Source organism: Poecilia reticulata, linkage group LG2, assembly GCF_000633615.1.
Source record: "Poecilia reticulata strain Guanapo linkage group LG2, Guppy_female_1.0+MT, whole genome shotgun sequence".
Lineage (NCBI taxonomy): Eukaryota > Metazoa > Chordata > Actinopteri > Cyprinodontiformes > Poeciliidae > Poecilia > Poecilia reticulata.
The window spans coordinates 18,342,589-18,356,515 of record NC_024332.1 but is presented as its reverse complement, the minus strand read 5'-3'; the positions used below and the strand labels follow the sequence as shown (position 1 = coordinate 18,356,515).

At 37.9% G+C, this 13,927-nt stretch overlaps 1 protein-coding gene across 1 annotated transcript; it reads right to left on the bottom strand.

Annotated features, from left to right (window-relative positions):
- Positions 1-7,588: 7,588 nt before the first annotated feature.
- Positions 7,589-13,892, bottom strand: tmem182a (transmembrane protein 182a). Its single transcript, XM_008434686.2, has 5 exons — positions 13,460-13,892; positions 11,350-11,476; positions 10,567-10,665; positions 10,359-10,496; positions 7,589-9,389 (listed from the first exon to the last, which is right to left on the bottom strand). The coding sequence occupies exons 1-5, from the start codon at positions 13,610-13,612 to the stop codon at positions 9,166-9,168; spliced, it is 741 nt and encodes a 246-aa protein (XP_008432908.1). The 5' UTR covers positions 13,613-13,892; the 3' UTR covers positions 7,589-9,165.
- Positions 13,893-13,927: the final 35 nt, after the last annotated feature.

The following is a 13,927-nucleotide window of genomic DNA, read 5'->3' as shown; positions in this document are numbered from 1 at the left end:
GAGCAGCAGAGAAGTCAAAGGACGGTGGGATTAGTTTTCTTTACATTCATTTCAAGCCGCAGCCATGATGTGGATTTTGCTCCTGTGGGATAGAAAAAGGAAATCTGAAGGTAAATTTTCCCATATTTCTCTGCAATGTGTTTCATGTTCCTTTGCATTGAAAGTTGCATATCTATTTTTTTTTTTGTCGTTGTTTTCCTGCATGTGTTTTAACTTCTAGTTTGCAGGTTTGACTGAATCAAACTTTTTAAATGAAATTTGAGATTCCTAGTCAGTCAGTTTCTGACTTTCTGCAACATTAACGTTTGCCGTTCACCCTGCTCAACGGAAACCTGAGCCCAAAGGAAGTCCACCGTCGCCTCGCTGCTGGGAGAACGTCGCCCCGGTTCCAATCAAAGCGACTTCTGCTCAGATGTAGTTCAAGTGTTAATAACAGGCCCGTGTTTTACCGCCACCGCGATTTCAATACATCATTTTCATGAGGGTTGCTGCGACAAAATGAGGTTGCGTACAAGGCGCTGTTCATGAATACACATGAAGAGGCAAACAAAGAGTGTAGGAATCATTTGAATAGCAACATTAGAATTGTATATTTAGTTTCTATTAATTATGGTAAACAGAGCTTGTGCCTGCTTATTTTTTGAATGCTTTTACGCACACTGACAGGTTTAACACTAACAGATATGACAGATGCCCCCCACAAGCTCCCCCCTTGAAATAATGTCATTAATAAACATGTATGTTGTTAAAACTGACTGTTGAGCCCCAGCTGAAGCAGCAGACACTTTTCCCATCATGTTCAGCAAAATATGAAGCAAAAAGCTAAACACATAGTTTTACCACATTTGAAAATACTGTTAAATGAATTGTTAAAAGCTAGTAAATAAATATTTTAGTTCAGTTTTAAAGATAGCCATCATTACTTCACATAATAGATGTATTCCATGGGCTGTAATGATTAAAAATACTTTTTATTTTGTCTATTTTCTGGGTTGGAACAAATATATTTGTAGATGCTGATAGAGCAACATGAAATCTTGGTTTATCCTTTGTAAACAGTTATGACTCAAGTGCCTTAGTTCACAATGAATAAATAAATGAGTAAACAAGTGGAAACACAACAAAAACAATAATACTAATAATAATTTTAATAACAACAATATTTAAAGAGGGGGGCTTGACAAGACAAAAACAAGACTGAGAGTAATAAGCTGCAAAGCAACATTTGTGGTTGTAGCAATTAAAGGTACTGTTGCCAAAAAAATAAACTGTGTTTTGTTAGACTTTGCTGTTCTACTTTCCTGTATTTATTAGCAGCTTGACAGGAAGAAGGGCAGACGTTCAGTAAATGACCCAGGGTCAGGAATCAAACCTGGCTGCATGTTGAGGGTTCTGGCATCTGGTGAATCTGCTCCACCACTGATCCACAAGCCACTGTGAACCGAACCAACAAATCTGTAGAATAAAACAGTCCAGGATGACAGCTGTAACTTCTTTACACATGTTTTTGAACTACGCGTGATCAATGCAGCCTAGGCTACTTAGAAATAGAAATGGTAATTTAGCAAAGAATCATTTCTTGTGAATCAAATAACATCTTCTGCCACATCAGTCAGCTGCATTTTATGGCTAAATATTCTCCTCCCCCCCAAAAAAGTGAATTTCAGTGATAACTTGGCCAAACAACTTTTAACTTTTAAGGAGATCTTTTCTACTGATGGAATCAACATGACATCCTCACACAACAAAGAGAGTTGTAGGATAAAATGACTTTTTGAAGAATGAGGTGCGATGTCCTTAAAAAAATCATTTCTACTACATAAAAGAAATTTTGAGCGAAACAAACAGAGCCGTGAAGAACCATAAAGAAATCACTTAAAAATGAATTCAACGCAAAATTGAAATAAGCTCCACATGTATGATGAGAGTGAAAAGGTGGGTTCTGCCCAAAACAATTGATTTTGTACGGTGCGGTTATGTCCAGCGCCTAAAGAGTTACACAAGAAACCAAAGACAAAGTTAGCGTAATCATAAATGTAAAATTAAAACCAGCAGAAGAATGTCACATTTCATTGTGTTAGGTCTCACTTCACGGAAAGAAAAGGGAAAAAAAACCCATAAGAGTGTAGATTGCAGGTTTATTGTTCACACTGAAACAGATACACATGGTACATGGAGCCTACTCCTTTGTGGCTCTGCAGCTCACCAACGCTCAGTGTTAGAACACTGCATGAGAAATTATATGCAAGAGAGCCGTCTTTGAATATTCATGACCAAAACCGTTGGCTGTTTGTACTGAAGCATTAATTAATGGCTCGGAGGGAGGGGGGGAAGCGAGCAAAACTCAAATGCAGAACTGAACTTCTGAAAGCTAAAACATAAGAATCCCAAAGAAAGTTAGAAGAAAGGGGGGAGAGAACTAGAGGCATGGTTTCCCCCACAGAGCTCCACTTGATCACCTGGACATTTGCGCTAAGCGATGCCTTCTCTTAAAAATCTGGAATCATTTCTCAGACCGTGACAGATGATGAAGTTTTTGTTTTGTTTAGGACTTGTGGATCCGTATGCGGCGTTAGAGACGTGTGAATATTCAGGAGGTAAAAAGGTGGCGGTGGAGTCCCAATCATCCCCTTCACGGTTCCTCTGGCAGTTAAAAAAAAAGAGAGAGAAAGAGAGAGAAAGCCGCTGAGAGGAGCGGCAGACATTTGCATGCCTTTGAAACAAGAGACCTTGTGTACGAACAAGAGCCGTCCATACGCTCTCTGGAATGTCATTTATATGCACAAGCCGAGGTGTGAGGCCACAGGATGTTGGAGGGCCGGAGAGGATCCACTCAATACAGGTGTAGCTTTCACTGGCCAACAATGTAATAACCGCTTTTAGGCTGCCGGGCGCTTCTTTACACATCAGTGAGCTTTTTCTCAACTTGCAGACTCCATTGAAAGAGTCTCTCAGCTGAAAATGAGAGCTGGGTTAGAGAAACAGGATGATGTGCTTCTATGAACTTTTGTCCAAATCTTTTTTCCTTTTTTTTTTTTTTTGCTGCTGCTCCATCCAGATAAACGTATGGATTTTTACCTCTCTGTGTCTGACGACCCGAGTTACTTCCCGTGCCACTGCCACCGATGACCTATGCACTCAGCTCTCTGAATTATGCATGATGATTATACGACGTAGTCCTCTGAATTGTAAATTCTCACAATTATGCGGCCCATTGTCTATTCATTATTTCAAACGAATGGGAAATTATGTAAAACTACCTCTAAAGAGGAAAGCAGCGTGTAATATGACTTGCCATATTGTTCATGCAATTCAAATACTTTTTGCTTTTTCGGAGAGTTGAAAGCAATCAGATTTAAATGAAATCCGACTTCGCGTGTCGCGGGGGATTACGATACAGTCGCCAGATAAGCTATGATAACTACACTACATGCCATAAGGTGTGTGCACTCAGGCAGAGGCTGTTTTCCAATTAGCTCAAAACTCCTCCAAGGTTAAACAGGAACGACTGAGAGCTGAGCTTATCTCGCCTTGACCACGTCAGTGAAGAACAGTGACTATTACTGCTTCTCAAAGGGCTAGTCATGGTTTAAATAAAATGAAAATGTAAAAGTATGATAAATGAAAACGCATGTTTAGAATACAGTTTTCAGGTTGATTTTCTAGCACACTGTTGATACTCCTGCTCACTTCCTAATTGAAACTGATTCTTTCAGATGCAATAAGTTTAACCTAGATGAGAGTTTCCTTTTTTTGTTTTCTTTTTGTTTGCATTGATCCTTCCTTTTCCTACAGACCTGTTTTATTAAATAGATATACGTCATTGTTTTCTTTAGCAATGTATTAAAACAATATCTTGCGCAATAAAACAAAGAAATACTTCTAAAAGTCTCACAGTCGGCAGATGTATGTCGATCTGCTAACTCTTGAGACTTATTAATAAAATTTGATGAATTATCAAGATTGTCCAAACATTTTTAAAATGTATATGGCTATACACATTGCATTGGTTAGCATTTCTTTGGTAATTCTTATATGAGTTGTCATTAATTGTGATGTTAGACTTAACACATTTTGACTTAGTTTTCTAAGTTACGTCTTTTTTTCTTGTCACATGTATTTATTATACAGTTACTTGGATCCCATTTTTTATTTTCATGTAATTTGAAGTAGATTGGCCACTTATTTAAAATCACATTTTATTGAAATCTTTAATCACAAAATGTATTTCTAAACTGTTTCATAATCAGATTTCTCTGGTGTTCAGTGTCTTGTTACTCATGGAGCATTTATCTAAAATTGTGAGGTGCAGTGAGATAAAACCTTTCTGGGAGTAACATATTGTCTCTGATTAAGGAACAAATATGTCAAATTAAGTAAATAAAGAACTTAAATTGAACTCTGACCCTTAGGTTAAAGCCAGAGTAGAAACTTGAGGAAGGCCTGTTATGAACTGCACTCTTAAGTGATATTATAAGTGATGTAAGATGTTATTATATATTTATTTTACTTACTTTGCCTGATTTTATTAAGCATTTTATTTTTTCAATTTTGTGTTTGTGCATCAAACTGTCCTGTTGACTCCAGCTGTCATGGCTGCAGCTGGAGTCAGAGTTTCAAGGGTCACATATGCAGGACATGAACCACAGATGTATCAATCCTTGTGATGTGTTCCTTATAAACAAGAGTACATTCTGGATTTTATTTACATTTGGATTCTGGATGAGAAGTGGAGAGAGACAGAGTTGAAGCTGCCTGAGGCCAGTTTATTAAGGTTTCTGCAGTCAGTGATCATTTTTGGAGTCATTTTATCTACTTCATGTTTCCCTCTGCTGACAAGATTTATGGAGACGATGGTTTTATTTAGTCATTTGTAAATGATGTGTGCATACCACAGTACCACTGAGGCTGACTGACCAACAACACAGCCTCACCTGAACCCAGGTCAACCAGGCGTTGAGCATATTTAATGTACAGAATATACAGTATATCTTTCAGTAGGCGCACATTTCTGTATTAAATTTGGGTTTCTTTAATAACTGCATGCCATGATAGCCATAAGAATAGTTGTTACCCTCTGTGCAATAAATCTACATATGATTTTCACTTTTTATGTTCAAAGACTGAAATAAATGACTTTCAAGTATATTTGGTTGCAAGCAAAAAGCCCAAATCAATTAGTTAAAACAAATATAATGTTGATGTAATGATCAGATTTAAAGTGTTGAGCATCCCTGATAACAATTGGAATAAATGTGTGACTGAATTGAAATGAACTGAATTGAATTCAATTTGATTAATTTCAATCAGACTAAACTCAGTAGATGATCTTGCTAAAAAATAAAACAAATTGCTCACTTTTTCAATTCTCAAACTCCCACTAAATCTTAGTTATACTCCAAGTTTTATAGATTTGTGCAAAAACACGCCATCTTTCCATATGGAGTTCTTCTAATAAATTGATTCTACTCATGATTCTCATTCTCCAGCTTCTCCATTTTCTAATTTTTATCGTGTGAAGGACTTTGCAGTGCAACTACTTCCTCTTGTCCTTCCTCCTCCTCCTCTTCCTGCTCCTCATCTCCCTTCTCTGCAAGTGCTACCCTCTCATCCTCTATCTCCCCTCATCCGCTATTCTTCTCCTCACCTTCTGCCGCACTCCATCCCTCTGCTGAGCACAGGTATTTGTTTAGGAATCTCTCGGTGGAAATTATACTCCATCTCCGGCGCTCCCTATCAACACACAATTATCATGGGCAATCATGCAGAACAGTGCTGAATTCAGCTGGGACTCCCACTCTGATGACATTACCGACTGCAGGGCCCCACTTCTCCAGGACCTTGGCTGCTCAGCACATGCATTATGCCTCAACCTTTTACTCCCTCCCCTTCTAATCACACTACTCGGATCTGCTTGAAGAAATTATTAAACTTTTTGTAACTCAAATTAGTATTTCATTTAAATCAGGAAGTCCAATAGATAAGAAATCTCTTTTCTGGGGGAAACTTGGCCGAAAGGACGGCTCCYCGCCTCGGTCCAGGACAAATGCTGAGATCGTATCTTACAATTTATTAGCATTTGCCCACCTGACCTGCAGAGGTTCGCCACGGCGCGGATTCTCACATGGCTCAGCCGAAGATGATGCTGCACGATGCGGAGGCAGTAATTTAAAAATAAAAAATAAAAAACATCTCAGAAATGCAGAAGTGAGAACTTCCATCATTAGAGTCTTTTGTGTGGGGCAAAGTCAGTCTCACAAAAATAATCAGCGCCTCACATTGTGTCACTCCCTCCTGCATTCTGAGGCAAACTGCGGATGCATTTCCCCGTGTGCGATAAGTACATTATAAATCTTGAAAGGCACAGAGTTGAGGCAGACGCACGAGAATCAACACAGGAGTACATTCAGATCCTGATCAAATGCTCCATTCATGAGTGAAATTACCATCCGTCTGTCAAGTCAAGGTGTGAATTCTTTCATCTACAGATCCAAGCTCTGAAGTTGTGATTAAATGCATAACGCCTCGTACTCTCCACACAGACCCCAGATAAGCAAAATGGGATTTCTGCCTCTCAGGATGTGCCGACTGGAAAGGAGAGTCTGTCAGGAGAACGCTGCCATCTGGTGGCGTGTCACTTCACTTGTTTACAATTTTTCAGGTCTTTGGTCTTATTTTGTTAAAAAATATATTTATGTTGGTCTACTTTAGGGACTTCAAATGTAAGACTATAAGCTGAAAAGACTCAAAGTAAACACTTCAGGAATGTGGTTATTCATTGAATTCACTCCGTTGAAGAGCTTGGAAACTTTGAAATTGCAGTTATTTATTTATTTTTAAAATGTTTTTATTAAAAATGGTCAAAATCTTTGGTTTAAGCTCCTACAACTGTCAACTGAGGGCCCTTTTATATATTATATTACTTATAATATAATGGTGCTATGCTTTGTGTCGTTCTCTGCTGTGGAAGAACTATTCACACCAAAACTTTGACTTCCTGGTTAATTTATTGAGATGTTGTTTCCTTAATATTTCATCTATTTTGAGAGGTGCAACAAAACAGAAAAAATACAAGAAGAAATACAATTTTACAAAACTGCAGAGAATTTTTTTTTTTTGCAGTTTATGCACACAGTATTTAACAGGAATACTGATTGAAATACTAAATACATCCAACGTGCCTTACCTGGTATTTGCATCTACACATATTATAGTAAACAGTAAAATAAAAAGTTATTTTCTGATGACAAAGTGTTTGAGCGTCAGTGAAGGTTAATTGTTCTTTATTAGAAGTACTTAAATAAATTAAAACTTTACCAAGTTATTTTTAAATGAAAGATTTGTTGAATGGTTCGTGCAACAACTTTGACAACCAACACGTGTCCACCACACAGACTGAAAAAAAAAAAAACTTGGAAAAAGCATAAATATGCAAGACTCAGTAAATTTAAGTAAAAATAAGTCATGACTTCCCCATCTGCCTGGCAGTAAGGTTTTCTCATTTATTTATTTGTTTTTGTTATATGAACATTTTTGTCTATTATTTTGGCGAAAACGATAATTTTGAGACTGAAAGAAAAATCACTCCTTCACAGTCAAAGAGCACAAACAGTTTAATATTTATTGCAGTTGTGATAAAATCATTTACAGCAAACAGTGTAAAAGCACCAACATAAAACTGCTGCTTCAGACATGAACCAACTTGACCAGTAAGTGACATCATCACATCAGAATGACGTCACCAGGATATTCTACAGTTTTATCTTCGTTATCAATCTGATATCTCTTAGAAAATGATGAAACTGTGAGCGCGATAGCTTGAAAACACTTTGCTATATTGCATAACATCAAAGCATTCTCACTGCAACAAACTTTGACTAAAACAGCAATAATCATATTTTAAAAAGTTGCATATATGTCTGTGGATAAAGCTCCGACATTGCACCAATGAAACTGAAGCCTTTATACTTACAACTGTGGCCTAATACTTAGCGTCATGCATGAGCCACTCTGCTGTACACACAGATTTGACTAAAACTAATATAGATATTGTTGCTTCCATTGTTGTGAATGTACAGCTTGAAAAATGTACCACAGGGACAATCCTGTACCCGGTTTTTGGACTCATGATGTGGAAAAATTAGAATTTGTATAGAAATGTACCCCTTCAACTTCTTGTGCTAAAGCAAAAAAATATATAAAATAAAATAAAAAAATAAAAATAAGCATTGTTCAACAAAATAAAATAAAAAAAACACAATTTTTACAAAGTGACCTAAAAAATACAGAACCTTGAGAAAATGTATTTACAACCCCTAATGCACAAGCCTGACAAAAATGTTGGGATTTTATATGATCAACAAAATGCATTAGATAACATTGATGATCATCAAGATTATCAACATTTCCTAAAATAAAAAAAAAATCCAAGAATAATGTCATGCTTTTATATTCAGCCTCTGGAAATCAATACTTTGTAGAATTCCCTTTTGTTAAATTAAAACCCGCTGAATAAGAATATTCCTACCCACAGATAAAAACCTTCTACATATTCAAAGAAACGTGGACAATGAAATTTACACCAGAATCTAATTTATTTTTGGGGGGCGTTAATGAAGTTCATTTTTTGGAGTATGTCTCTGCAAGCTTTACACATCCTGAGATCAAAAGTTTCCCTTTTTTTATCTTAAAGTTTATTGTTCTCTAATGTTCTCTAAGAAACCTCTGAGGCCTTCGCATAACAGCTGGATTTTGGCTCAGATCAAGTAACTCAAACGTTGGCTACATTTTCTAATCGAGTGGCTTTCCAAGACAGCTGCCTCATCTGGACTTCACTAATTGGCAACAGAGTAAATGGGGGTGAGTAAACAATGCACACCATACTGTAAAAGTGTTATTCTTTTTCTCCCTCTTCACACTTATGTACTGCTTTGTGTTGATCAATTTAAAAAAGCAAAAATGGAAAAAGTAAAAGGGGTATAAATATGTTTTCATCGCACTGTTTCTCAGGCTACCATTTATCAAAACTGCACAAGAAAACCAAACAAGTGTCTCACACCAAAATGTTCAAGCTTGTCAGATCATTGAAACCACAGAGGAGAGAGAGAATCCACAGCGTCCCGATGACACAGAATCAGACGAGCGTGTAAAGAGAAAACTTTTCAATCAGTGGTGGATCTTTACAGTTCGACCGATGAGCAGGAACAGAAGGCCCGCCAAGAGGGCGAAGAAGATCCCGATGGGGGCAAACACGAAGGACAGACCATAGCTGAGGTTCAGTGTGAAGTCTGGACAATGGGTAGCTCGCTGTTCGTTGATGAAGGTTTGGACCACATCCAGGACCTGAAGCCACACCACATGCATCACCACGGCACACAGCATGAAAAAACCTGCAGGTGCAGAGAAGAGTTACAGAGTGAGCTCGGGATGCGTAAACTCAATCATTTCAAGCACTGAAATTCCCTCACTGTAATTCATATTCAGCGTCTGCACAAGTATTCTTTCTCTCAGATAACACACAGGTCTTGTTCAATCTTTTTGAACATTTTATTCCCCGTCAGCTTGTAGCTTTAATTACTTTAAATTCCATCTCTGATTGGCTAATCAGTCCCTCGTGACGGCTCCTGTTCAAGAAGTAAAGGGTGTTAAAAGGGTGGCTGTGTTTTGTGTATTTTCAGTGAAGCCCTGCAAGACTCCTTTAAAAATAGAGATAAACAACTGCGTGTGTTGCATAGAAAGTTGCTGAATTATCTTTGTTTCCAAAACTTTAGGTTTCTGTTGTTTTTTTTCTTTCCCCTTATTAATATCCCATCTTAGAATAAAGTAGATCATAAACGTCTGAATTAATCAATTACAATAACTAACATTGTTGCATCTTAGATTCAAACAATGTCTTGATTTTCATCTCAGCTATAATTCATAGAAAGTGGTAATAGTCCTTTAACTCTTCCCCCACACAGCTTATAGCTTAGAAGAATTGTTTGCCTCGTTAATTAGTAGTTTATCTCCAATTTGACTCTGGATTGTTGGGTCACATTAGTCTTGATTTTTTTCTTTATAATATTTAGCAAACTGTAGATTTTTCCAGTTGATTCTTTCAGTATAAATATAAGACATCGCCTCTTACTTTAGTGCAATTGTTAACTGACTCAAAATGAGAAACTCACAATTTAAATGGATAAAAGACTCATTTCATTTCTAATAACCCTTAAAATGTTCATAACTACTGAGTTATGAACATCAGTACCTTTTAAAGAGGTTGAAATTCACTCTGGAGGGGGGAGGGTCGTATTTTCAGTACATTACTGCTCAGAAAAACATGTGCTTAGTCCCTCACGCCGCCCCTGGATTATACTCACCAGACGTCAGGAAGAGGCCGCCCCCTGCTTTGTACAAGCAGTGGCTCGCAAACGGAGCTGCACAGATGATGAGGAACCCTCCGAGAGTTACCGCTGCCACACTTATGAGCATGAAGATCCTCCAGAAACCTCCGTAGACTGGAGAGAGCAGAGATATTAGCCTGCTGCAGAGAAACGCTGTATCATAATTTGTATGAATGACACTCACTGATAGCTGTATTGTCTTTTGTTGTACTGTTGGTAGGCCCTGGCTCTGGGAACGGGAACAGGTAGCCAGGGTAGCAGAGTTTTGCGGAAGACTTTTCCCCTTCAGAAAAGAGACATATTTTAACACCGGCTACAGAAATGAAAGTTAATAGCACTTAGTTGTACTCATTAGTTTGCAAACTACAGTATAATTTTATATCTTCTCATTACTCATGTGGAATTCCATAAATCCTTAGAAGGGGCATTTTCATGTCTGCAGACTGTGTCACCATAGTGACCATTAAAAAAACCCAAAAATAAACAGATGACACATAACCAGCTGACAGACCACATGAAAAACATCACATGGTGCTACCTCGTTCATCAAGTCACATGAGAGTTTGGGATGTTTCTATCATTAATAACAAAAGAACACACTTTGCTCCTCCTGTATGAGCAGATTATTTCACTTTTATTAATGTTTCAACTTTATTTAGGCATTCTCAAAAGATGAACAGCACAAAAACCAAACTGTTCTTTGTTTCTGATCTGGCATAAAGTTTCACAAGAAATCAAACTATCAGTTTTCTGGAGAGTTAATTTATTCTTGCCCATTCACACAAATACAACGTGTTTCCGTGGTTAGAGATTATGAAGAATTAAAAAGTCATTGAAGCTTCTTCTGTCTTTAAGGTATTATTAGTCTCACATGTAAGCAATTCCTCTAAATATGTGAAAATGAATGAGTATTGTGATCAAAATCAAAAATAATGTCAGTTCAAACAATAAAATGCTGCTCACTCACAGGACGATATTGTCCCCGTGTGGTTGAGAAAAGCATCTGGAGGGAGTCCAGAAAAGCAAATCCAGAAGAAACCATAATGGAATGAGACAATCTTGCCGCTTTGGTCGTGCACCACATCAACGGCTAGCTGAAATATGATTCACAAAACAAATATGGAATTTAAGATGTACACTGAGTATGTCCAGCTTTGAAAAATATAGCTGATATTGTGTCTCATAAAAATATTCAAACATCTTTAAATACAATGCAATCACACTGAGTTTTATTTAGAGCTATCAGGATAAGGGGAGCTAAATATCAATGCACGCCACACTTTTAAGATGTTTTTAATGCAACAAATGTTAAAAAATCATGCATCATTTTATTTCTAGCTCAAAATTAAGCACTACTATACTTTACTCTGTCACATAAAATCCCAATAAAACACACTGTTTTGAGTTATAGGACAATGTTTTGGTAAAGAGGTTAAATGAGTTTGCCAAAGCACTGAATGAGGCCTGCTGGGTGTGGCACTTTCTCAAACTTATGAGATACAGTTGCAGCATCTGCTGCCACTTTGTCTGTGCAGCTGCTAAAGAAGGTCAAAGGTTGAGCTGAGCAAGGCCCATTAACCTCTGGCTGCTCCTCTTGGTGCCAACTGAGATTGCAGGCTCTTCATTCACCAGATAAGGGTGATGGAAAAAGGGAGGATGTATTTTTCTCATTATTTTCTCCAAAGGAAAAAAACCTATTCAATTTCTTATTAAGAAATTATTATTAACGGCATTAGATCAGGTATTTTTTCCGTGACTTTAAGATTAATTCACACCCTGAACCTTTAATCACTTTTATTGTGATTGATGTTAAATATGAACGCAAAGTAAAGAATAAGCATGAAGGTTTAATAATACCTGGTTTTCAAAAGCTTTCCCAACTAATGCCACATCTTTTAAATTACATTTCGGCTTTGACATTCACTGATACTGAAACGTATTTTGATTAAAATCATTTCATCATCTTAGCCCTTAGAAGGTTATAGTAGGTTTTCTTCCTTTATTTATTTCTTCTCATCTACTCTGACCATCTTTCCCACAGCATGACGCTGTCACCACTATGTTGCACAGTACGGATTAATATTGGCACACAAGCTGAATTTCTGGTCCTTCTGTCTTGCCAAACATACTGTGTTCCCTACAGAGCTTGACTTCTAGTGGCTTCTTTCAGCAATGGTTTTACTTGTCCTTCTTCCACACAGACGGGAGTWGTTCAAGTAAAAGTTGTCTTCTCAACCAATTCTAAAGCCTGACCTGACGGTCTCTGCAGTTTTTTTATTATTTTTTTGGATGAAATAGTATTTTGTCCAAGGAGCTGTCTCAGTGATTAATGCTCTATTTGACTTCTGAAATCAATTGATTATACTAGATGTTGAAGAGAGCTGAACACAAATGCACGCTGCACCTTCTAAAGATTTTATCAACATAAAAATCTTAGAAATGTGGTACAATTATACGAAAACATTTGTTTCTTTTCAACTACGTTTTTTTATCACATAAAATCCTAATAGCTTGTTGAAACTTGGAAACCTCTCGGTACATCAGAAAGTCAACCTAAAGCGTCATAAGAAGTTACTCTTCTCTGTGTAGCATGCACCACCCAGCACCACTCCAGTTTTATGGTCCTGCTCTCCAGTGTGGGTGTCAGTATAAGCCCACTCTGGAAGCTGGAAAGCTAAGTATGCTCTACTCGGTGATATATAATACACCGTCATGCCTTTGTGACTACAGGGACTTGTATTTCTATCTTAGAGGCACACGGTACAAGCTCTTCCTCAATCACTGCATAGCTGCACACACATTACATTGAACAGAGTCGAATTACCGGGATCCCTCTCCGCTCTGTAGTCCAGCTGCTGAGAAAATAATCGGAGCAGCTGATCTTTGAATCTCGTTGAATGTCAGCAACTAAATGACTTGATGTCTGCTGTATAATGTTATGCAGTAATAAAACGCAACATTAAGAGCAGAACAACTTGCCTTAATCTTGTTTCATTAACTAGTCCAAGCTTGTAGTGAACACAGCTGTTCTCATATTCTCCCTGACCTGCAGCCTTTTAGGAGAGACCAGTACTCACCGTAATTGTCAGACTGTCTTTGGATTCCTTATTTTCTGGGTCGCAGGTTTCTGAGGCTAAAAGCCAGTAATCGGTTCCAAAAGAAAGGAAGATAAATGCTGCTGCCAAAGCCCCAAACACCCCAGCAAAACACAATGCCACGCTGAGCTTCATATTCCAGAATCGGCTCCTATTCACACACTTGGTTTCCTTGAACAGAGATTCAGATCCTCTGATTTGGTGGGTTTCTACCCTATTCGGTTGTGTATCATTGGGTTACTGGATCTTCAGTCCTCCTTGCTATCTGTTTCTGTGTTATGGGAGGATAAAGTTGTCCACATGATTCTTTTGGATCCTCCAGCCCAGTCCCCTCCCTGCCCCCGGGCTATTTTTGATGTCTGGTTGAAGGTGGCTGCTCCTCTCCGGTGTGGAGCTGAATGCGTGGAGCATTTGGCGAGCGTGAGGGGAGGGGGATTAGCGCAGAAATAA